Source organism: Pezoporus wallicus, unplaced genomic scaffold, assembly GCF_028554395.1.
Source record: "Pezoporus wallicus isolate ANWC-B61680 ecotype Strahan unplaced genomic scaffold, APGP_CSIRO_Pwel_v1 contig_7545, whole genome shotgun sequence".
NCBI classification, from domain to species: Eukaryota; Metazoa; Chordata; class Aves; order Psittaciformes; family Psittacidae; genus Pezoporus; species Pezoporus wallicus.
Window position 1 is genome coordinate 5,821,206 of NW_026642398.1, and position 22,882 is coordinate 5,844,087.

The 22,882-nt window shown below is 38.5% G+C and overlaps 1 protein-coding gene and 1 long non-coding RNA gene across 4 annotated transcripts in view; both read left to right on the forward strand.

The window, feature by feature from the left end:
- LOC130610138 (dynein axonemal assembly factor 11-like) overlaps positions 1-22,882 on the forward strand; it is a 47,888-nt gene that overhangs the window by 956 nt on the left and 24,050 nt on the right. Inside the window, exons 2-8 of one of the 3 annotated variants that reach the window (XM_057429779.1) lie at positions 1,470-1,560; positions 2,939-2,996; positions 4,062-4,274; positions 5,046-5,215; positions 18,096-18,263; positions 19,993-20,070; positions 22,273-22,445. In XM_057429779.1, coding sequence (XP_057285762.1) covers positions 1,494-1,560; positions 2,939-2,996; positions 4,062-4,274; positions 5,046-5,215; positions 18,096-18,263; positions 19,993-20,070; positions 22,273-22,445 — 927 coding nt within the window. In that variant the 5' untranslated portion in view covers positions 1,470-1,493. Of the gene's footprint in view, positions 1-1,469; positions 1,561-2,938; positions 2,997-4,061; positions 4,275-5,045; positions 5,216-14,853; positions 14,963-15,520; positions 15,662-18,095; positions 18,264-19,992; positions 20,071-22,272; positions 22,446-22,882 lie in introns of those variants that run through there. The other 2 variants (XM_057429778.1, XM_057429777.1) reach the window with 2 other exon arrangements.
- LOC130610139 (uncharacterized) lies at positions 6,731-11,327 on the forward strand. Its single transcript, XR_008974966.1, has 3 exons — positions 6,731-7,269; positions 8,590-8,616; positions 9,823-11,327. It is a non-coding gene; the product is annotated as an uncharacterized LOC130610139 (long non-coding RNA).

Genomic DNA, 22,882 nt, shown 5'->3' on the forward strand with positions numbered 1-22,882 from the left:
ACACTATTAATAGCCCCAAACCAGAACTGAATATGAAATGAAAGCAGAACACTGTGCAGCATTGTCTACAACATGGTATTTCCATGTTTTCCTCAGCATTGATTGAATTATGATATTTAGGAACCCTCTTCATTAACATGAGACAAAAATTCTCATGATTCAAAGGCAGCAAAAAATTCTGTTGGACTGCCTATTCTATGACTGTTTATGGAACCTTGGAATTATCACTAGTTAAAAGCAAATTGCAACTGTCTATTAATTCTTCAAAAGAGAGAAAGTCATCTTCTCCCCAGCAATACATTGCATAGGTATATCTCTCACTTTCTGTTATGAATCACAGAATAGTTAGGGTTGGAAAGGACCATGAATCTATGTATATATGCTATTTTACCTTAAATTTTATTTCTGTGGAAGGTGGCAGATAAACAAGCGCCCAGCAGGCACATACCTTGCACATTTCTGAGACAATTCAGATTAGTAATGGAAGGACCATGGTTTGTTCTGCCACTTTGATCAGTATGTGCCAACATTTTCTAATGAAAGCTCTACCCATATGTAAACTACTGTTCTTAAACATTGTTCTCTTAGTGGTTGCTACTTTATATTATCAAAACTGAAACAAATTACATGCAAAACAACTGTGTTGTGGGTTTCAGCTGCTGGAAAGTTTCACACTCAGGTTATTAAAGAGCTGTAGTAGGTATAACTGATGCTGAGGTATACTTCTGTATCCCTTTTCAAACAAATTTGCCCTATAATCAGTAACTTTAGCTTAAGCAAGTATATATTGCAACTAATAGAATCGTAGAATCATACAGTAGTGAGGGTTGGAAAGGACCTTAAGATCATCCAGTTCCAACCCCCCTGCCATGGGCAGGGACACCTCACACTAAACCATCTCACCCAATGCTCTGTCCAACCTGACCTTGAACACTGCCAGGGATGGAGCATTCACAACTTCCCTGGGCAACCTGTTCCAGTGCCTCACCACCCTCACAGGAAAGAACTTCCTCCTTATATCCAATCTAAACTTCCCCTGTGTAAGTTTTAACCCATTGCCCCTTGTCCTATCACTACAGTCCCTAATGAAGAGTCCCTCCCCAGCATCCCTATAGGCCCCCTTCAGATACTGGAAGGCTGCTATGAGGTCTCCATGCAGCCTTCTCTTCTCCAGGCTGAACAGCCCCAACTTCCTCAGCCTGTCTTCATACAGGAGGTGCTCCAGTCCCCTGATCATCCTCGTGGCCCTCCTCTGGACTTGTTCCAACAGTTCCATGTCCTTTTTCTGTTGAGGACACCAGAACTGCACACAGTACTCCGGGTGAGGTCTCATGAGAGCAGAGGGGCAGGATCGTCTCCTTCGACCTGCTAATAATGTGATATATATATTGATGATACTATCTTAGGCATCCTTATTTTTAATCAATTAAAAATAAACCATACTTGTTTCTTTTTAAACTCTTTTACAGATAATCTGTATTACCCATTATCCCATGGTGTGTGAAACAGTCCTTTTCAAGATGTATGGAATATCGCATGTTGCATCAACACCAAGAACAAGTAAATTTGTGCACATTTGTCAGAGCTTTTAATTAAAAAAACCCAAACCTGTTGGGGGGGGGATCTTGTTTGTCTGATAAGATTTAGGATTTTGATGGGTTTAGTTTATATCCAGATCTACAAACCACCTGTCAAGTATTTTTGCACAATTAAGCATCATGATTCTGCCTAAAATGAGATCTAATTCAAGAGCTAATTGCGTACAGAAAAATATAGGTCTATAACATGTCAGTCTCTGAAACACGCCACCACTCTCGCTTCTTGTACAACTTGCTGTGTGGCATTCTGACCCATGTTACTTATCTCTTTGCACCTCCACTAAGTTTCTTCCACTTACCTCCTCAAGTTGTGTTTGCAAGGATTAGAGCAGAGTTTTCTTATGGTAATTTTTTTTTAATTGGCATTTTTCAAACTGTAGGAGAAACAGTTTGTGTGGGAATAGGGTAATAGGACTGTAAGGTTTTGCTTCCCTTCTCTGGTGACCCTGCCTGGTCCCAACGCTCAGTTAGCCTTCACGTCCAGGTTGTGGCTGACACCTGAGCTCCAAATGAGCATAAAAAGATTCCCAAAGTGGAAACACTGACTTCCATGTCTTTTCTTTGCCTCTGTTCATAACTGAACATAAAAAAAATGAATTCTCTTGGACCCATCTCTTCTCATAGGTGCACGATGGTCATTTACTAATGGTGTTTTAAACATGGTGCTCTAAAGATACAGAAGAGGCAAGATAACATAGGGAAAGATCACACCTTTTGTCTTTCCATGTATGACGTATAAGTTTTCCCTATGGATAACCATTGTTCATATTTTATAAGACTGATTCTGTCAGATGCTCAACATCTGGCAGCACTTCGCAGACTTGAGCCATGGTAATCCAGACAAATCCTATTTCCGGAGTCTCCTGTCACAATATTATTATCAAACCTGTGTCACTGTTTTTATTCCAGTGCGTGTTGTCCAATGCCTGCCATTTTAATCTGAAAAATATATTGTAATGGTTATGGTGGTCCGTTTATTCTACTCTGTATCTGTTGTCAGTACATGTTCTGGTTTTGACCCTAACACCATTAAAATTACTGCAGCTATTGTGTTTGTGGCCATAATTATTTCTCTCAAGGTTGTGAGCTGTGCAGAGTACACGTATCTGATTAAGATTGATTCTGATTCTTCATCAAGATGAGTTTCCTACAAACACTGTGTTTTTTCCATGACTCTTTCACCTGTTTTATCTCCTTTAATCTTTCCCTTTTCTTTTATTAGCTTCTATTATGATCTCTTTTTATATGCACAAGGTACCTGTCAGTGAAGACCTGTCAACTGTTTAAGCTGTCAGTAGATATGATAAACACTCCTTCTTATTTGCCCTTTGCCTCTACAGGTTCAACAGAGTTTAATGGAGAACATAGACACAGCCTCTCACAACGTGTTTTTCCAAGGTATTTAGGACAATTTTACTTGTTTAATTTCATTTTCATTTCATTGGAGATTTTGTAAAATCCCTTTGGGGGCACTCAGAATTGTAGTGCTCGTGTTAATTTAATTACTGCTTTAAATGAAAGTTCACAACTACTGCTGTGGAGACTGGAAGCGCTGGCTTTGCAATTGCAAGGTTTTGGAGTATTTCTGTTCCACCTGCTTTTCCCTCCACTGAAATTATGGTATCCCTCAGCAACATGCCATATGGGATAGTGAAACATGCTACTGAAACCCATGTCAGCCACTGAATCTATCCAGTGTCTTTCTTTCCATGGATGTCACTGCATGGCCCCTTGGAACTCAAAGGTGTTGAGGACAAAGGACTAACCCTAACCATAAATTCAGTTTTCTTGAGCTAAATAAAATGTCCACAGCATTTAGATTCTTTCACCTTTGTCACTATTCACTTCTATTTTAAATACCACATAGTATGTTTTTCTGTGATATATTTCATCTCAAAGTCAATTGTATTTCAGTGCTGGATGAAGTTATCACCATGGGTAGACTTTATCCCATGTTGTTCTAGCTGCGTGGTATTCTAGGTTTGTGAGAATGAAGTCATGTATCTTTAAGTCTTCATTAGGTTAGGTTATAAAAAGCAAATAAATCCTTCCTGGTTTGGAGACACTCAGGCTTGTTCCATGCAGAGTAACTCAGAGAAGGAAAATACTGGAATACCTCCGTCGACGCCAGGTAGGTGTGCATCTGGCAGGAGTCCTTGGCCAAGAGCACCGCCACAGAAATGCATCATGCACATCTGCATTCAAGCTGGCTCCATGCTCACGTGAAATGCTACAACTGGCATGAAGCCCTCCAGTCATTTGAAGCTCTGGAAAGTGTGATGCAGGCACACTCTGGCTGTCTGAAACTCCTTGGGTCCAAAAGTAATATCATTATAGCCACATATTCTAAATCTGCGTCATTACCAGCCCCATCAGTTGGTAATGTAAATTCATAACTATTAAATCATGGGTTTGGTCTGTCTAGACATTCACTAAATTAGAGAGTTTATTTCTCCTTTTCAGTTATGCTTGTGCCTTTTTGGACGATGACCCTGCTTATGAATATCATTCCACAAATACTCCACCAGGATCCCTTTCCATATGTCGCCGCAGCCCTCGACTGCTTTCTAATGGGTATTACATTTGGACAGAAGACAGTTTTCTGTCTGATGAAGAGGGCAACATAACATTGACACCATCCCAGACAAGTGTTACATACAAAGAGAATTTAGTTCGGTAAGTGAACTGTATGCAGTTTCACTCAATGTTGGCAATTGCCTCCACATCTCTGTACTTACCTAGAGGTATCTGTGTGACTTTCTATACTTTGGTTGGCATAATATCGGCATTGCTTCTTAATGGAAACATCTCAATTGATTTAGTTTAGAGAGTGCAGTGACTGAAATAACTTTTCAGTCATTTCTGATCTTACTATCCAAAAACTCTTCAGTACACAGTTGTTGCTGTAACTGGAGTTGTGTCCAATAAGGAAAAGAGAAAGCTACAGCTTCTTTTGCCAATGAGGTGTTACAATGATAAGGAATAAGGAAAAAAGTAGATATGTGTGTATGTATACAAAAAAATAAAAAGGTCTGGTCCTGAAATTCTTCCTCATGGAAAAATCTCTCTTGATTTCAGAACATCAGTTTAGGAAAGTATCTAAAGTTGAAGTACAATGGATTTGGGCTGCACCAAAAGGATTATAATAGGGTGAAAGTTAGGGGTAGTGGGAGATCACTTCTAAAAGTTCAGAGCCCAATAACTGTAGTATCATTTTTATTGCAATATCCAGTATCACAACATCATGATATATTGCCATATATTGCTGTTAATACATCCCTTGGCATTACTGCATTGTGCAGCAGTCATTCTTGGTGACATACCCAGGGTCAAGAACAGCACTCAGAACATGGTTCCTCTGTGTCAATCCTGCAAGCTTTAGAGCTCTGTCCCTGCTCAACCAGAATGATTAACTCTGTTCCTTGACAATGTGTCTTTTCTTTCTAGTGTATTCAGGCGAAGGAAGAAAATCCGTCGCTCTCTTGCCAGCTTGTTCAGTCTCAATGCCTCCACTTCTTGGCTCAGCAGCACCGTCCCCAGCAAAATGGATTCCTCCCATGTAGATGATCCTTGGCCTGATGAATGCAGTGAACTAGAAGCCAGTCAGAGTGATGTTGGTAAGCCCTGACCAGGCACCAAGTAATCAAGCCACAACCTTACAGTCTATATTTAGTGGGACTTGGGAATCTTTCTATAGGTTTTGCAGGGGTTGTTGGCCAAGTTGTGCAGGTAAAGCTTAGATGAAAGACAGAAAGACAGTGGTGAATTAAGCTCCTGGCATTGAAAGAGTATGAGTCCACAAAGACCTTGATACCAAAACAACATTTTTAGACTGAATTTGAATCCAAAGTAATCACCAGTGATGTTTATACTGGTGTCATTCATATATGATGGTTTATTCAGTTTTGTCTTTACTCTCCATATTTTCACCTGCATACACTGAACCATCCAATTCCTAACCCTTAACAATTTGGAAACCTCTCTGTGTTTAAATAATTAACCTCCCCAAACCAATTCATTAACACAAGTCTCAAAGCTCTTTGTCTCAGTTATATTTACACTTTTTGTAGGTGATTCAAATGTTTCTTCTGAATATAACAGCTATGACAACCATGTGGCACAAAAACAAGCTCCAGCACCTAACAGAGTCTCTCTCAGCAAAGATGACAAGTTTCTTCAGCCTGAGAAACCATCTTGTGTATCAAAATCTAGCTCTCCATTTATGATAAATGCAAATGAAGAGACTTGGAGCAACACAGGTGTGTTACCTTCTTATTCTGATATGTCTTATTTTTAGAGTGAACTATAAATGCATTAAAAATGTTGACATGCCCCCCCCTTGCAGAATAGAATTTATTTACTGAAACATACATTTAAAATGACTGATTAAAACAAATTGGCATTTACTGTTTATCGCCCTCTGCCCACATCTTTTCCTGTCCTATTTTCAGTGATAAATGGAAAAGGGGGCTGAAGAGGAAAATGGAGGAAAGGGCATGGGAACAACAACTGAAAAAGGCAATTATTCAGGAAGTCTTGTTTTCTGAGAGTGTGCAGGGCTCAGTGTCTCTATGGTTGTGGGGGAAAAAGACTCTTGAGAGACACCCAGAGCATGAAAATTAGGTTTCTGCTTTGAATCGCTCTAGGCAAATTCTCTTAAAAAGAAACCGAAGAGACTGGCCTCACAGGCTGAAGGTCTTTGCAAACACCTCCTGTCATACATTTACTTTCGTGAAAACTCATGAGGTTCATTTTCCTGGCTTTTGTTTTAGAATCCAGGACAGTGCAAAGTGTCCTGTCTCAGATGGTTGCACTGATCACGTGTTTAATCATTTCAATATGTACAAGGTAACTTCTATTTCTTTTGTTCCTGATATGAATGCTTATTGCATTTCAACTGTTGGATAAATGATAAATCATTTATTTATGGGGCCACATTTTCAAAGTTAGATATATCTTATTATGAAAATGTATTTTCACATTATAGTTGGTGCAGGCAAAAAATCTCAGCTATACAGATATGCACAAAAATAAGAAATATGTACGCAGACATGGAAACTACTTTGTCAAGTGTGCTTGGACCAGGGGTTTTGAAAGGCTGAGAAGAATCAGAATGGATCTATGTGTGTCTTTCTAGGTGACCAGTATGGGTATTTCAGTCTGGGAATGCTGATGTCTTTCCTTCTAGGACATTATCCTCAAAAGCTTACGTAATTTAAAGTCTTACATTGTAGTCCATCTACCAGAGTTCAGAGGGTTCATCAACAAGAACCTTCTCTCCTCCTCCCACCCAGGCTTCACCTCTATTAACCCAATATACATCCCTTGTTTTTTTCTAACCTTGATGGGTATTGTTATGTTCTCAGATATTTTCTGGGAGGACTGTCTGCCACTTTGCTCCTGATAATTTTAGTTTGTAAGTACAGACTTTCTTTTTATTCAACACAAAATATTTTACTAAGTCATGTCTGAGGACCAAAAGTTATCCTTGAATGTATATCCACAGCTCTTATTGATGCTAGTAAGAGCAGTATGTCGGCATATGGGGACGGGGTGTAGCCTTCTATAATGAAAGGATTTTGCATTTGAATTTCACAGTTCTTTTGTCCAAAGATGCTGCTGTGTCGTCGTTCTTCAGTTTTGACACACCTTTCAAAACAACTAAGTTTTGGTAAGTGGCTCCACTGTCATGTGATGACTAGAGGAATTTAGAAATCTTATATTAAGAAGAGGAAGGAGAGAATCATTCTGTTGTTTCCATGTCAAAAGATAGGAGGCATCATCTGAAGTTACTGGTGGAGCATATGGCTTTTCTATTACTGATTTGTACACATATAAACTTTCTGTTTATTTTGAAAACCTGCCTTTTCATAATGTGCAATAAATTACACCTATTTCTTAGCAGAAAAGGAAGGTAAACCTAATATGCCATAACATAAAGATGCAAAGACAGCCCCATCACCACTTTCCAGGGACTACAGAATTGATATGACTTGGCCCCACTACCCCAGTCTTCCGTTAGCTTCAGGACAGAGCTTTGCCTTTGGCACATACTGTAGTCTGATAAATGCCTTAGAGAGAAGCAGTAAATCAGTCTGATCAGTTGAATAAAGGTGCTGCTGTTGTTGTTTCAGACTGTTTATTTCCAAGGTTTGAACAGAGCTGTAGTTTCTAAATCCTTCTGGAGAAAAAGACTTAGATATTTAGATGGTTTGCATTATATGTTATGGGCAAGGTCATACCCAGGCCTCCATGCTGAAAACATGTGTGTGTATGTGCTGGATTTATGAATTACCATTCTTTCACTCTTTATGCAGCAGAAAATTCTTCTGGACTGTGTAAAATCTAAAATGCTGCTGAAACTAAAAATATTTGGGCTTATCTGAATTTTTATGTGGTGAAAGTGAAGCTCAAAAAGGACATTGTTTCTGCAACTGTGTCAGGGTTCAGGAGTTCAGTGTATCCCAAGGGCAACAAGACAAGCTGGCGGACCTCTTAGCCTTTGAATTGAGGATAGTGGAAGTTAGAAACAAGAGGGCCCAGCTTGGAGAGCCTTTTTACAATGACAGTCTTGGATCTGGAGCATCCATGATCTTATTAAAACACCCTGGTTACTCAAGGGTGGTATGTTACACTTTGTCACTATGTCATTAGTCCCAGTAAAATCAAGGCCAACAGGTTAGGACTAGAGTGTTGCAAATGCATGCTCGAAAGTTCTGTTTTCTGACTTCCTGAATAGTTTAGCCCTGAGTCATAAACAAAGCTGCTCTTCACAAGAGGAAAACAAATACACTCTGAGAGATTTTCAGTTGCTGGTGTACAAAGAATACCTCTTTTCTGCTCATCAAAAGTGAGAAGTTACCTGCTCAGACAAGTAGTCTATAGCTTAACTAAATTTGGCAAACCAGGACCTACATAAATCCTTGTTATAACAAGCTGTGGTTTAAATTGGGACATCAAAAATGTATGCTTTTTTTAATTTTCCCCACAGAAAATAATTGGAAGAAAAGAATAATTGGTGAGTATATGTTTGAGTTTAGAAAGAATTCCATACTTTTTGGGGGGACCGCTACTATGAAATGAGGTTCAAGCATGCCAGGAAGGTTCCTTGGACTTCTCATTAACAGAAGGTTTAGCTGCAGGACACTTGCCAGTTTCCACTGCGAATGACTCCACTTTGCTGTCTAAAAGTCTTTTTTTCATTTTGTTTGGATGAAATATTTTTTATTGTTTGACAACAGTTGCTAAATAGTGTAAGCTGTTAAACAACTGCTGTGCTTCAGCCCAGAGGAAACGTTATTTAGTAACAGGCAAAGCAAGCCTTCCTTTTTCCAAGTTTAAACTGAACAGTAGTGCCAGGTGCTGTACTGATCTGACTTGGTACCATTCCACTGAAGGAGTAAAGTAGCATCAACATGTAACAGCCCAGAATATCTAGAAAACACTTATAGATTCTTCTTTTCCCTATTTTTTGTCAGCCAAGCCTCACCTTTCTCCTCCAGTTTTTGATTATCATGCATTTCTAAGTCTTGGTGCAACTCAGAACCTTTAAAATAAGAGTGCTGATTTATTTGTACTTGGAGCTGGCTATCCCCATCCTGGCTCTGTTATTTCCCTTATCTCTTTATTTTGAAAAGATAAAAATGAAAGGAGGTAACTAAATGGAGCTGTGCCCAGGTTTTCGTTCCTTAGAGTGTGGATAAAACAGCCTTGTTCTTCAATTTGCTGCTGAGTGCAGTTCAGCTTCTGAGATTTAAGGGCATCTGCAGAGCTGCAGACACAACCTCAGAAACCTTACAGTCTGCCCTCGGAAGGAGGACTTTCATCCTGAGAACAAAACCACAACAAATGATAAGCAGCATTTGGTCCCTTTGCAGACTTCCTAAAGCCTACAATGAAATATACATCCTACTCATCCAGTCTGCCAAGATATGGCACTTCTTAAAGTCAGTGGAACTGTTTATAATTTTGAAAGTCAGTATCAATATTAACTGAAGCAGGTACTGTAGGATGGAATGGAGAACTTGGGTTTTGTTGCCTAGCAGGAATAAACTAAATACAGACTGGCACAGGTTACTGAGAGACAGGATCTCCAGCGTTTCAAAACATGCTTGTGTCTTGCTTTTCATAAAAACCTAAAAGCAGAGTAGTTACTTATGTATATTTTGAAACGAGTTCACTAACAGTTTTCATTTTTCCTCCTCCTCAAATTTATTTTCCTCAGCTCTTCAGCATCAAACTACTGAACACCTCCTTATGGCCATCATTACACATGTTCCTGTGGGAAAAAAATAACAGAATTGTTAGAGTTCTTCCTTCAAAATACAGTTAATTTTAGCTTTGTTTTTACTTTTATTCTTCTCAAAGTGTGAGTGAGGCCTTAATTTCTTAACGGCTATTTGAAGCAGTCATGCAAAACAATTGCTCTTATGTCAATGAAGTCCTTTGCAGGCATGGGGTTCCTACAAGCCTTTTGATAACAAATTGATGGTAAAAAGTGCTTTGTAATCCATATTTTTTATAAAAATTAATGTCTTCCCATAATTCCTGTATTAATTCCTTGTAACGACATACTGTCAATGATAATAGGTTTGGATAGTGGCTGAGTACCCATGGCAATATATTTCAGAAGCTTTATTATATTGTGTGTGTGCACTGCCTTTTGGCCCTTATGCTGAGGGTTAAGAAAAGAAAAAAAGAGGAAGAAAGATATATTATTAGAAGGAAAGCACTCCTCAGAAAACCAGGAATCAGAATATGGAGAAGCAATGACTAATCTGAATTACCTGGATTCACGTGCAAAAATACGAGATCTGCAGGTATTTACTTTGGAAGCACTGAGCTCTAATTTTCAGCTTGGATCTTTGCTACAGCAGACTAAATTGCACATAGAACTTGTGGGTAACCAAAACCTGCTATCTTGTGACTCCAAGCTTTTAATAATCTGTTTCTTGAAATATCTCCCTCTAAGCCAGTTTAGCTAGGACAGCAAGGATTTCATCTTCCTGCACAACAAAATGATAATGTCTGAGGATACTACTGCTTACCAAATCATTCTATGACTAGTGCTGCTTCTAATCTACTTGTCCTCTGCTGTGCTAAAAGCCATGCTAGTACAGCCCCAGCTGGTAAATCAGACACGAAATGCTGCCTGTGGAAGGGCTGGATGTGCCCATGGGGTACAATCAGGATGGCAGGCATAATGGCAGAGGTTTGAAAACTCTGCAGTAAAAGTGCACAAATGAAAGGTTTTGGTGGAAGAAATACCACTGTCCGACCAGCTGTGCGTTAAGCCAAGCTCAAGCACGTTAGAACTGTTTTTCTAGCATCAAAAATCTGAACAAATCATGCCATAAGGAAAAAGAGGACTTGAAATTAAGTTAAAATGCACATTTCTCTTTCAAAGAGTGAATATATGCTGGTTATGTTTTGAAGATAGCATCAATAGCTCAACATTAAGAGCTCAAAAAGAGAAATTTCACCCAAATCACCAACATTGTGTAGTAATTTACTTTATCCCAGTGCATTAAATTGACTTTATGTGAAGATAGACCATTTGATGTAACAAGAGCAGGTTTTATAGTTTCAATAAATGGTGATGACAGAATGTTCTTCTTCATAAAACTGACCTATTATGTCACTAAAATAGTAGTTATAATACTTATCCTCATATTTACTTGCAGTTAAAGCTCTTGAATAATTTTCTTACTATTAAATAATTCTGCTTCTTTATTTACTTTATGGAGACAACTGAGAATGTATTTCATTGTTTAATATGTATGCATATTTTATTACTTATTTTATTGCTACTTATAACAGGTCCATTACTTAATGCACTTTTAAAACTAAAGGATTATAAAGATTTTTAGTGTATAAATAATCTCCTAGAAGAATAAGATGGAAAATTAAATGCCATACTGAAAGTTCTAAGACTGCAATTACTCTGCAGTCATCAAAGTGATTATGCTGAAAAGTAGAAAAACCTGAATTCACTGTAAACTAGTTCACTGAAAGCTAGTGAAGAAAATGCTGATTCAGCTTGTCAAAAGTTTGGTCTAAAATGAATTGTTATAATCTGTCTATGGATAAATATAAACTCTAAATTAGAATTGTTCTTATCCTGAGAGAGGGAAATTCTGGGACAATTTGGCAATTGGAGTTCAAGGGTTAAAAATAAGATGCTTGTGAACCATTGATATTGTCCTCCATATATTAGTATTGAATTAACAAAGTTTTATTCAGTTACCACCCTGGTTGGCTTTGGCAGTTCCCTTCCATATATTCCAATGGACATAAAAGCAAGCCTTGTATTGTCTGTCTGAAAAGAGGCATAATAACATGTTCAGTCATGTTGGATGAAAAGGTTGAAACTAGGATCTGTCTGGTGAAAAATCAAAGACAACATCTTCTAACCTAAATGTTTAAATCCAGACTTTCAGAGGTAATTAGCATTTGCAGCTTGTGTTAACCAGAGTACCATGCCTAGGATAATTGTGAAATGTAATTGCAGCAAAGCAAACCCATTGTTGATTAATGATAACTGGCGCATCCACAGAGGAAACAACTAGAATTTTATGTTTCTGTCCCCAGTGATTAAACTCTTACTCCACTTTAATATAGCATGTTATTTAGAAAAATAAAAACAACAAAGAATTTCAAGATATAGATTTATAACCCCCTGTGTGTTAACTCATACTGTTTGTAACTATTATTTTTGTCATTACACTTTGTCTTATACTCTCTTATTACTTGCTGTGTTCAGCTGAATTTCAGGGTCATTCTTCAGTATATATCACATAGTGCTTTATAGCAGGAATGTTCCTGTTGTAGCAAGCATGATGATAACATTTATGGCATCCCTAAGCTTGTAATGTTCCTAATCTGTGAGCAAGTCTGCTTTGTATTTATCCTGAAGGCATAACTCATAGAAGCCAAACCATACAAAGATTAATATTTTTAATTTAAATAACAGGGAATAAACCACACTGGTACAGAATACAGGTATGGCCATTTAGTCCAGCTCTGCAGAATATACTCCTTGATATATTTTTTTGTGAATCAGCTGCAATGTTTTGTAAAATTCTTTGTACCTTTTAATATACACTGAGCAAAACTGGTACTTCGTTTTTCATTTTATATTATTTCATTTTTATGTTTTCTCATGCTGCTTTTTTCCCCCTTATCTTTGGTATTTGCATAGCAGTAAAGTTGTTTCTGTTTGAGTTCTTCCTGTGTTTGAGGGTGTTGTTAATAATGAAGATTATTATTAGTAATTGCATATATTTCAATTAATTTGTTATCCGTGAGTTTATGTCCTGCCTTGTAGGTTATGTACTCTTTGGGAGAAGATTTACTGGTACTTTGGTGTGAACATGAAAGCCTTGTTTTATTACAAAGTAACTATTACTACCATAGAATGAAATAGTAGTAGTAATAATAATCATCTTAATAATAACAACAACAAAACCAATAATATTTATTTAATAGGAAATAGATAGACACAGGTTCATATTCTGAGTGTGTATTAGTCAGTTAATTTCCACCAGCCAAGACTCTGACCTGAAGCGATTTAACAGCTAAGGTTTATCCTCAGATATCAATTTGCTGGGTCTTTAGCACCTTACATGAGTATGTACTGATGGAGTGAGCACATACTCAAAGTACTTCTGATGCACTGTAATAATAATGCTATAAAGCTTATTTTTGTCATGACAAATATATTTTATATTGCATTGTTTTACATATTTAACAAATAAACTTGTAACGTATTAAAGTTGTGCAGTGAATTCCTTCAGGGAGGGCATGCCAGATGGTACCCTTTCTCTTCCTGGTCACTCCATCCTCCTGACTGTGATGTGGCTCTTTACATTACCTCTGTAATGTACATTGCTTCATGCTAAGAACTTGAGCTTGTGCTGCTTAAAACTCTTAGTCATAATGTGACTGAGGAGTATTATTCATACATGAAAATTATGAACACAATAAGGTCAATGTATGCAAATATAAAATTTGTGATTAGGTTGAAAATAAATGAATGCAAAATTTTCCTGAGAAGTTGTACAACACCATGAGTGCAAATTACACCAAGTTTTGTGCATGTCTATTGTGTTAATGTTGTGCAGCTTCAAATAGTTTGTTCAATGAAACATTTTGAGGCATAAAACTTTTTAAGGCACATAGGCCTTCATGCTGAAAGCAAGTGTGTGCGTGCTGGGTTTACGAATTACCATTCTTTCACATTTTACACAGAAAATTCTTCTGACTATGTAAAATCCAAAATGCTGCTGAAACTAAAAACATAGAATCAGAGAATCATAGAATAGTTAGGAGTGGAAAGGACCTGAAGATCATCCAGTTCCAACCCCCCTGCCATGGCCAGGGACACCTCACACTAAACCATATCACCCAAGGCTCTGTCCAGCCTGGCCTTGAACACCACCAGGGATGGAGCATTCACAACCTCCCTGGCCAACCTATTCCAGTGCCTCACCACCCTCACAGGAAAGAACTTCTTCCTTAGATCCAATCTAAACTTACCCTGTTTAAGTTTTAACCCCTTACCCCTTGTCCTATCACTACAGTCCCTAATGAAGAGTCCCTCCCCAGCATCCCTATAGCCCCCTTCAGATACTGGAAGGCTGCTAGGAGGTCTCCACGCAGCCTGCATCTGGGCTTATCTCAATTTCTATGTGCAAAAATGAAGCTCAAAAGGACGTTGTTTCTGCAACTGTGTCAGGGATCATGAGCTCGGCGTGTCTCAAGCGCAACGAGACAATCAGGCAGAACCCTTAGTCTTTGAATTGAGGACAGCGGAAGTTTGGAACAAGACAGCACAGCTTTATTACAGCAACAGTCTTGGATTTGGAGCATCCAAGGGTTTTAGCACAACAATGTCACTATGTCATTAGTCCCAGTAAAATCAAGGTCATGGATTATAAACCTCACCCTGAAACGCCTGCAGTTTTAAGTACAAGAAGCCAGTGTGATTATTCTACTTCAGCATCTAGCTTTGCCCCATGGGCTCTAGACCACCGGTTTAGGACTAATGCCTGCTTCGAAGTTCTGCTTTCTGACTTGCTGCATAGTTGGGCCCTGAGTCATAAACAGCGAAGTGAGGAGGAGGCATTTCGTACACGAGTGCCCACGGGGGCAGGAGCGGTCAAAGCGCTATAGCAAAGCCGTCTTACCTCATGGGCAGGCGGAGCAGTGCCTCAGCGGGCACAAAGCACAGACCGGACTGAGCCGCACCGCGGCGGGGCCTGACCCCACAGCAGCGCCTCCCGCCCGGCCCCGTCGCCATGGCAGCGAAGCGGCGTCCTGTAATGGCGGCGGCGGGGAGCTGAGAGGAGCGGCCATGGTGCGGAGTGAGTGTCGCCGGGAGCTGCTTTCCTCCCCTCACGGGACCTTCCCTCCTGTCCAGGACGTGCCCCACTCCCTACCCGCCGTGCTCCCTAACCCCACGCTTGCCTCCTTCCCTGACAGCCCCATACCCCCCCGGCAGCCCTTCTCTCCCACGGCCTCTCTTGCTCTCCTCACCTTCCTTCCTTACGTTTTCCCTTCTCCCTGGTAACAACGACCCGTTTTATTTCACCAAGCACAGCCCAGGCGTGCTCTTGCCTCTGAAACAGCCCAGCAGTGAGGTGGCCTAAGTGCGGAGACCTCTGTGTGTGGGGACATGCTTCACAGGGTGGCTGATGCCTGGGCACTGCTGTCCTGTCCTTGCAGTTACACGTTTCTAATCCCAGATTATTTTATTTAGGTAAAAGTACCCAATGCAGGCAGATGAAAAACCCCTGTAGTGTTAAAATACACCACACCGTTACTTATGAATCCATAATCTTTTAGAGCTAAAGCAGTATGACCTAAAAGACTGAGTGCTCATGCATATCACTCAGGAGAAAAAAGCCATTGAGGAATTCCATTCCTCTGCTATTTTCCCTGTAATCTATTTAGATTGTATATGGTCATTGGACAGCCAGTCCCTTGCTGGGTAAAATAGTGCTTTGGAAAGGAACTCCTTCTCTCTGCATGAAGCTGGCAGATGGAGCAGGCAGTGCCTGAAGGTGAACGGCTTCATCTCCACAACAGCACGGCATGAATCTGAGCCTTAAAAGTGCATACTTCTCTGAAATGCAGGTTCCCCTGCTGTTTCTTGATACACCTGCAGCTGTCTACCTGTTTATTGTTTCCATTTATTGAATGCTTTTCTTGTATCTGCTCCTTTTTGAGTAAAACAATACTTTTTGGAAGTCCAGCTGTTAGAGCTTCAAGATCGGTTCTCTCCAGTTGATTGATGCCATCCCTCATTGCCTCCTGTGTTCATGGGAGCATGGGAGTAGCTGTGATCTCTCCTATCACTGGTCCATGCTCTTGTTACTGCACACATAAGCTGGTTAATGAACTTCTCAACGGGAAGAAATGTTACTATGTGTTTTGTCAACGTCTTGGAAAAGCTTTTATTTAAAATTTGTTGTTTTCTCTTGCAACTTTGTTTCCCTTGTTCCTCTTAAATGAACCAGATAGTATAGAAAATGACAAATATTCACTCAGTTTCCTACAGCAGGTCCTCAAAATAGGTCTCTAACGCTCTATTGTAGCTTCTATTGTGAATGATTGTTTCTGCTTTGCAAACTATCTGGTAATGAAAGTGGACGGTTTTTTGCATAATCACTGTAACAATCACTTCCATTTTCTTTTCATCGGCAAAGGGAAATCTGGCTGTAATAAAACTGTCAGCAATAGTTTGTATGACTTCTTTTTGTATAAAGGGTACAGAGCATGATGTCTCCAATGTGTATGTATGCAGATTGGAGGATATTGTTTTCTTGCTCAAAACCACTGTTTGCACTGGAAATACTGGCACTGAAAAATCAGCCACCAAACATGTTAATAAGCAGGCTTTTTAGTCTATTTTTTACTTATTTTTTTATTTCTAGGAGATTTACCAAGTAGCTCAGTACTAATACCAGTGTTTCAATATTTTCTGTGAAGACTAAAATATTTAGTCACAGTATTGCCATTCATTGTCTCTCCATTAATTGAATCAGGTTTAATTAATGGGCTGTTAAGGGAAAGCAGTTGTTCAGATGCAGCAAACCTGCCCAACATGATTAAAAAAGAAAAAGACACCTTTCCCAGTATGCCTTATGTACAGACAAGATCCCCTCTTATATCAATATCACCATTATACAATTCTCTAAATCGTATCATAGAGATAGAGGTAACTGTTGAACAGAAGGGAATTTTAACTCTGATCATCTGTAAATAATGTAATATATACAAAACCAGTTTCACCCCTTTCCCAAAGGCTCTAAATACAGGAGGTGCATTGACATGTGTGAGTTTGGATTTAGTTTGGTACATAGTTTACCTAGCTTGTAACAAACTAGTCTGTGTGAATATGTGCAACCATTCCAGGACCACTAATAAAACTGCATGAGTTCACAGCAATGGAAGAATACTTTTAATTAACTCATGGTAGGAACAGTTTGTTTTCACAGATCTCTATATTTTTTCTTTTTACTTACTTCAGAGTCCTTTTGAAAGGCTTGTTAGCCTTTTTTTCAGTATTAACAATCATGAAAATACCTATGCCAACTTGATAAACCCCTAGTTTTTTAATCAGTACTTCACTGTAGGTCACTGCTTGTCAAGGTGAGGAAAATGCTAGCACTTGTTTTTTGTGTCATAGACTGGAGATGAAGTAATAACATCCAGCTCAAGAGTAGCACTGTTTGTCATAGAATTTCTTTACCTTCATCATACAGAGCCTTTTCACTGTTTGAAAGATTGCATGGCACTAAATTTTACTATGTGATAATTCTGAACCCAGGTCTCTGGTGTTTTTTTGGCTCCTGAAACTCTATGCTGGCTGCTATTCAACTTGTAGTCCCTAAGAAATACCCAGTATTAAATTTCATTGTAGCATAAACATTTATAAGCATGAATTGGTTATGACTTTGCTTCAAACATAAAAAAGGTAAAAAATATCTGCCCTCTTTCAACACGTATCCTGCTTATTTCTGTGCACACTGTGCTGGTGGAAGAATATGATAACAAGCTGTAGCTAGTTTACTCCCCCCCCTGCCCTGATCTGTGATGTGAACATCTGGCATCAGGAAATAAAAGAACATAAAACACTCCATTGCTTTGTCAAGGTGAATCAATCTGCAGCCCAAGCTATGCTGAAAATAGTGGATGCTGGATTAATTTCTGCAAGGGTTGTTATCACACTTGCATTAGCAGTTTTCATATGGATCTTTCTAAATGTTACAGATGACGTGAGTGTGTTTCACAAATGATGTTTACTGTGGCAGACTGGTCTGAAGTCACTTGGTACTTGGTGTCTTTTCTAGCAGATTTTATTTTTGTTGGTGTTCCTACCAGATATCTATTTGGTGTGGTGGAACAAAAAATATTAATGATTTTAGAAGTTGCTCATAAGTCAGATGGCAGAAAATGACTAAAGGGAAATATGACATCTAATGTTTCTTTCAGTCACTGAAGATCTTGTTAGAAGACGTGCAGAGCATAACGACTGTGAAATATTTTCACTGGAAGAAATCTCTTTACATCAGCAGGAAATAGAAAAACTAGAGTATCTTGACAAGTGGTGTCGAGATTTAAAAATTCTCTATCTTCAGAATAATCTAATTCCAAAAATTGGTGAGTGTTTTCTAGGTATGTTTCTTCCTAAATGGTTTTTACATGCATAGTTTTGAAATAGCAAAAAAATATCTGTTGTGCTATACTTTAAGGGAGTGTAGAGTGAGTAACTACAGAAAAGTTCTTTGGGGTCTCCTACAAGATTTTATTTCCTTTCATCTGGTCCAGGATGTCCATTTGAAGCACACAGCAGTTTCAAACCCACTTTAAGATATCATAGTCAAAGGTTTATGTTGAGTCTATTGAGATGTGTCTTTTCTCTTCTTAAAGTAAACCTTTATGCAGCCCTTAAGATCAGACTTGCCTACTAGTATTAGACAGCAAGTTGTAAGGCATCTGCTGTATGGATGAGTCTTGGTTCTGTTCTATAAATGGAAGAAAACCCTCAGGATACCATCGGCTTCAACACTGGTTTCTCTCACATCTTCATGTGTATGGGCATTGCTGTTACAGAAATGCTGGAAGAAAAATGAGCAGCCAACCTAAGCAGCACAAGTCTTGCTGAGAAATTAACTTCAACAGCTGTTTGTGAATTCTGAAGAAAATATCTCTCCAAGGTTTTAGCAAACTAAGTGGTAGGATTCATGTCACCAGACTTTTAGACATCTCTGTCTTAGATAGTTACTGTAGCCTGTCTTTGTAATCCATGATGAAGTAAAGGAGTATTTTGAAGCATGATTTGGTTTGCTGGTTCTAGACAGACAATTCAAGATAAGACAAATTGCACCTTGAAGAGCCTATTTCTCCTTATTGATTATAGAAGAGCCTAGGCAATTAAATCAGCTGCTGAGATGATCTGTGTTGATCAGATGAAGCTCCCTCTGCTTGAACCTTCTTTCTTTGAGCAGGGTCAGTTTGTACAGCAGTTAATGTGGCTTGTGAATGAGAGTTTGAGGTAAACTTTATGACTTCATTGGAAAGGTTTTCCAGCCAGATCTTCGAAATCATCTGGTGACTGAGGAGAAATTGGTGAACTGTAGCACAAGTTATAGTGTATCTTGTCCCAGATTTATGTCTCTGACCTGTATGTCATGTATCCCAAGCAGTACTGGCATTTTTCAGGCATTCTGGGGAGGGATGAAGATCCTATTCCCTTTCTATATTCAAAAGAGGAAATGTTAGCCATTCTGATATAATTCTCCACAACCTGATAATTTCAGTAGTCCATGGTGAAAATAATCCAGGTTAGATTCCAGACTAGGGGTGTTTGTGGCTTTGTTTTGTTCATACTGAAGCCATAAAAATCCTTATTTGCAAAATTTTCAGAGGGATTAAATGTCTTGTATTAACCTTGTAGATAAAAGACCTTTAAAAATTAAATCTGTACTACCAAAGCCAATCTTTTCTATATAAGTGAGTGTAAACTCTAATTTTATAAAGCTTGATTAAGTATGTCCTGATCCTTTCTGAGTTTCATGACAGATAGATAGAATGTTTTACTGTGCTTTTTGACTGTTTCTCTTGCATTATAAATGTGCTTTATAATTTGTGCTAAAAAATTGGTTAAAAACCTTATTTATTTTACTGTTTAATTTTAGATGGTGTTTCAGGAAACTTTTTTTGTTTTGTCTTTTTATTAATACTAAAATATGAATGCTCAATAATCTGATACCTATTCTGATTTGTCCTTCCTATTTTTCTGCTTTATTGTTTCATTGAAGTGAGCTAGTAAAATCATAATACCGTTTCCAGTGAATAAAACTGAAATAACAGATCTGTTTTGTTACAGAAAATGTGGGCAAGCTGAAGAAGCTGGAATACTTAAATGTAGCTTTGAACAACATAGAAAGAATTGAAAATCTGGAAGGTCAGCTTTTAAACAAACCATTTTGCCATTTCATGTTGAAACACTTGAGCTGTGATTTAGTGTAAAAGAGTGTTTAAGGGAGTGTATAAGAGGGTATGTCCACCAGTAAAAGGTACTTTGTTGACTCAGAAGAGCTGTTTTGTGTGCAGCTTTTCCACAAAGGCTTCTTTGTAGCAAGTGGGTCTCACTGCTGAAGCTATGACATTGAATTTTCTTAAGCATATTTTAACTTATGTTTTGCATACACTGTCACCAGTGTTGCCAGCTATGATAGCTCTATTCTTTAATGCTTTACAAAATGGAAATCCAAATTTGTTTTGAAATTGGTATTTCTCTACTGTAGAGATAAGAACTTGTTATTCAGGTTAACTGGAGCAATGCTGTTTATTTATTTATTTATTTAATGCTATGCAGGCTATATAAAGTCTCTCTTGTGTCATGTTTCAGCAGTCCAGTTCATTTCAGCAATCAAGTGTTACACACAAGAAGGTTCTACTCTGTGTACCGTTTGCATTGACAGTCTGGGGTATTTTTTAAAGAGCTGTTCAAATGATTCTTTGTCATTACATGAAGTTCTCGCTGGTTTATCTGTTACTAGCATTGCATGTGCAAAAGTCTAGCATTTTCCAAGTTCAAAATCTAGGTCTTAGAGCTGCCCATAAACGCATTCCATATTACTTGACTAATTTTTGACTTCCTTGCTTCCTCTTTCTTGATTTTGATTAGGTCAGTTGCTAAATCTTTACAATGTCCACCTTGACAAGTCACCAATAATAAAAAAAAGCTGGGGTTTTGGTTTATTTTTTTGTTTAGTTTATTTTGGGGTTTTTAGTTTGGTACTTTTTAAGTCTACACGCTGAATCAAGAGGATGACTTAAATGAAAGATAAGCAAACAGGCTAAACGAAAGTCTGTAAAAGCTGAAGAAACAGGTAGTACGTTACATATTTGGCAATATGTTGAGAAACTTGCACCTGTTCTCATACCAGTAAATTTTAAGTTCCTTTATCCAGCTGCAGCATTTATTACTGTGATTTGTCATTTCCTGACAAGTCAGAACCTTTAGGAGTGAGCCTTCCAAACATTTGGGTTATTTAAAACCCCTAATAAATCCTTTGGAGTTGCTTATTTTCTTTCAGTGCCAATGTGCAGAAAATGCTTTCCAAATAGACCTGCAAAGGAGCACAAGTGATCACAATGATGAGCATTAAGGCTGAGCTCCCTGTTAGGTAAACTTTTTTACTCTTAGAGTCAAGCTGATGCTTCAGGGACAAATTATGATAAAAGGAGAGGCTGATAATTTTTGGATCTGGATTTCCCAGAGGATTTTGTTGGCTAATTAAGAGTTTCTGTTTATAACGAATTGTTTTGGTTAACAATATAAAAAGGACATGGAGCTGTTGGAGCAAGTCTGAAAGAGGCCTACAATGATGACTGGGGCTGGAGCCGATCATCAGGCTGAGAAAGTTGGGGCTGTTCAGCCTGGAGAATTGAAGCTGCGTGGAGACCTCATAGAAGCCTTCCAGTGTCTGAAGGGGGCCTATAAGGATGCTGGGGAGGGACTCTTCATTAGGGACTGTAGTGATAGGACAAGGGGTAATGGGTTTAAACTTAAACAGGAGAAGTTCAGGTTAGATATAAGGAGGAAGTTCTTTACTGTGAGCCTGGTGAGGCTGCCCAAAGACGTGTTAAATGCTCCATCCCTGGCGGTGTTCAAGGCCAGGTTGGACAGAGCCTTGGGTGACATGGTTTAGTGTGAGGTGTACCTGCCAATGGCAGGGGGGTTGGACCTGGATGATCTTAAGGTCCTTTCCAACCCAAACCATTCTATGATTCTATGATTACCAGTATTTGCAATTTAAGCAATGATTCACAATGATAGCTGAAACAATAGCTCATCTAGTATACTAGCATTGACCACAACATTTTGATAGTGATATAGCCAATAATAAGCTTTGCTATTTTGTATCTTCTTTAGAATTTTCTGTTTTCTACAAATACTGTGACCTTATAAACTTAAGCTGTGAGTCACTCTTTCACTAGTGGCTTGGAAAAGACATAGTCTGATTGGATGAAATTAGTAGTAAGGCAACAAGTGCAGACAGTTTTATAGCCAAGTGTTTGCGCCTGTGTGTGTTTGATGTGTGTATATGTCATGTATGTTTATTTTATGTTCAAATTGAATTAAGTTTATTTCAAACAGGTTGTGAAGAACTGAAGAAACTCGACCTGACAGCAAATTTCATTGGTGAACTCTCCAGTATTGAAGCCCTAAAACATAATATACATCTGAATGAACTGTTTCTAGTGGGTAACCCTTGTACTGAATTTGAAGGTTACAGACAATTTGTAGTGGCAACTCTGCATCAATTAAAAGTAAGATTTTAAAAATTAAATGTATATTCAAATAAATAATGAGATTGTTGACTTAACATACTAAAAATAAATGCCTGTGACAGGAAAGCTGGTAGCATTTTCTTACTGTCACAGGAAATTAAATTCTGTTATGAGGAATATGTGACTACAGTAAATAATGTGATAATAAATCGGTATATTGAGGTTTTTTTGCAATGCCTGCACTGATGTAATGATTTCCTGTCATTGAAACAGGCAGTCCCACAATGTCATTGGAAAAGCTCAAGACGCTTGCTTAACTCAGTAAGTTAAGCAAGAGTAAATTCAGCTCACTTAGTTGGCAATAAACTAACACATCAAAAGAAATAATGTTGTAATAACTTCATGAGCTGAACCAAGGTTGGATGAATATCAGAAATAGCTATATGGACCCCCTCTACTATATAGTCTGATAAGAC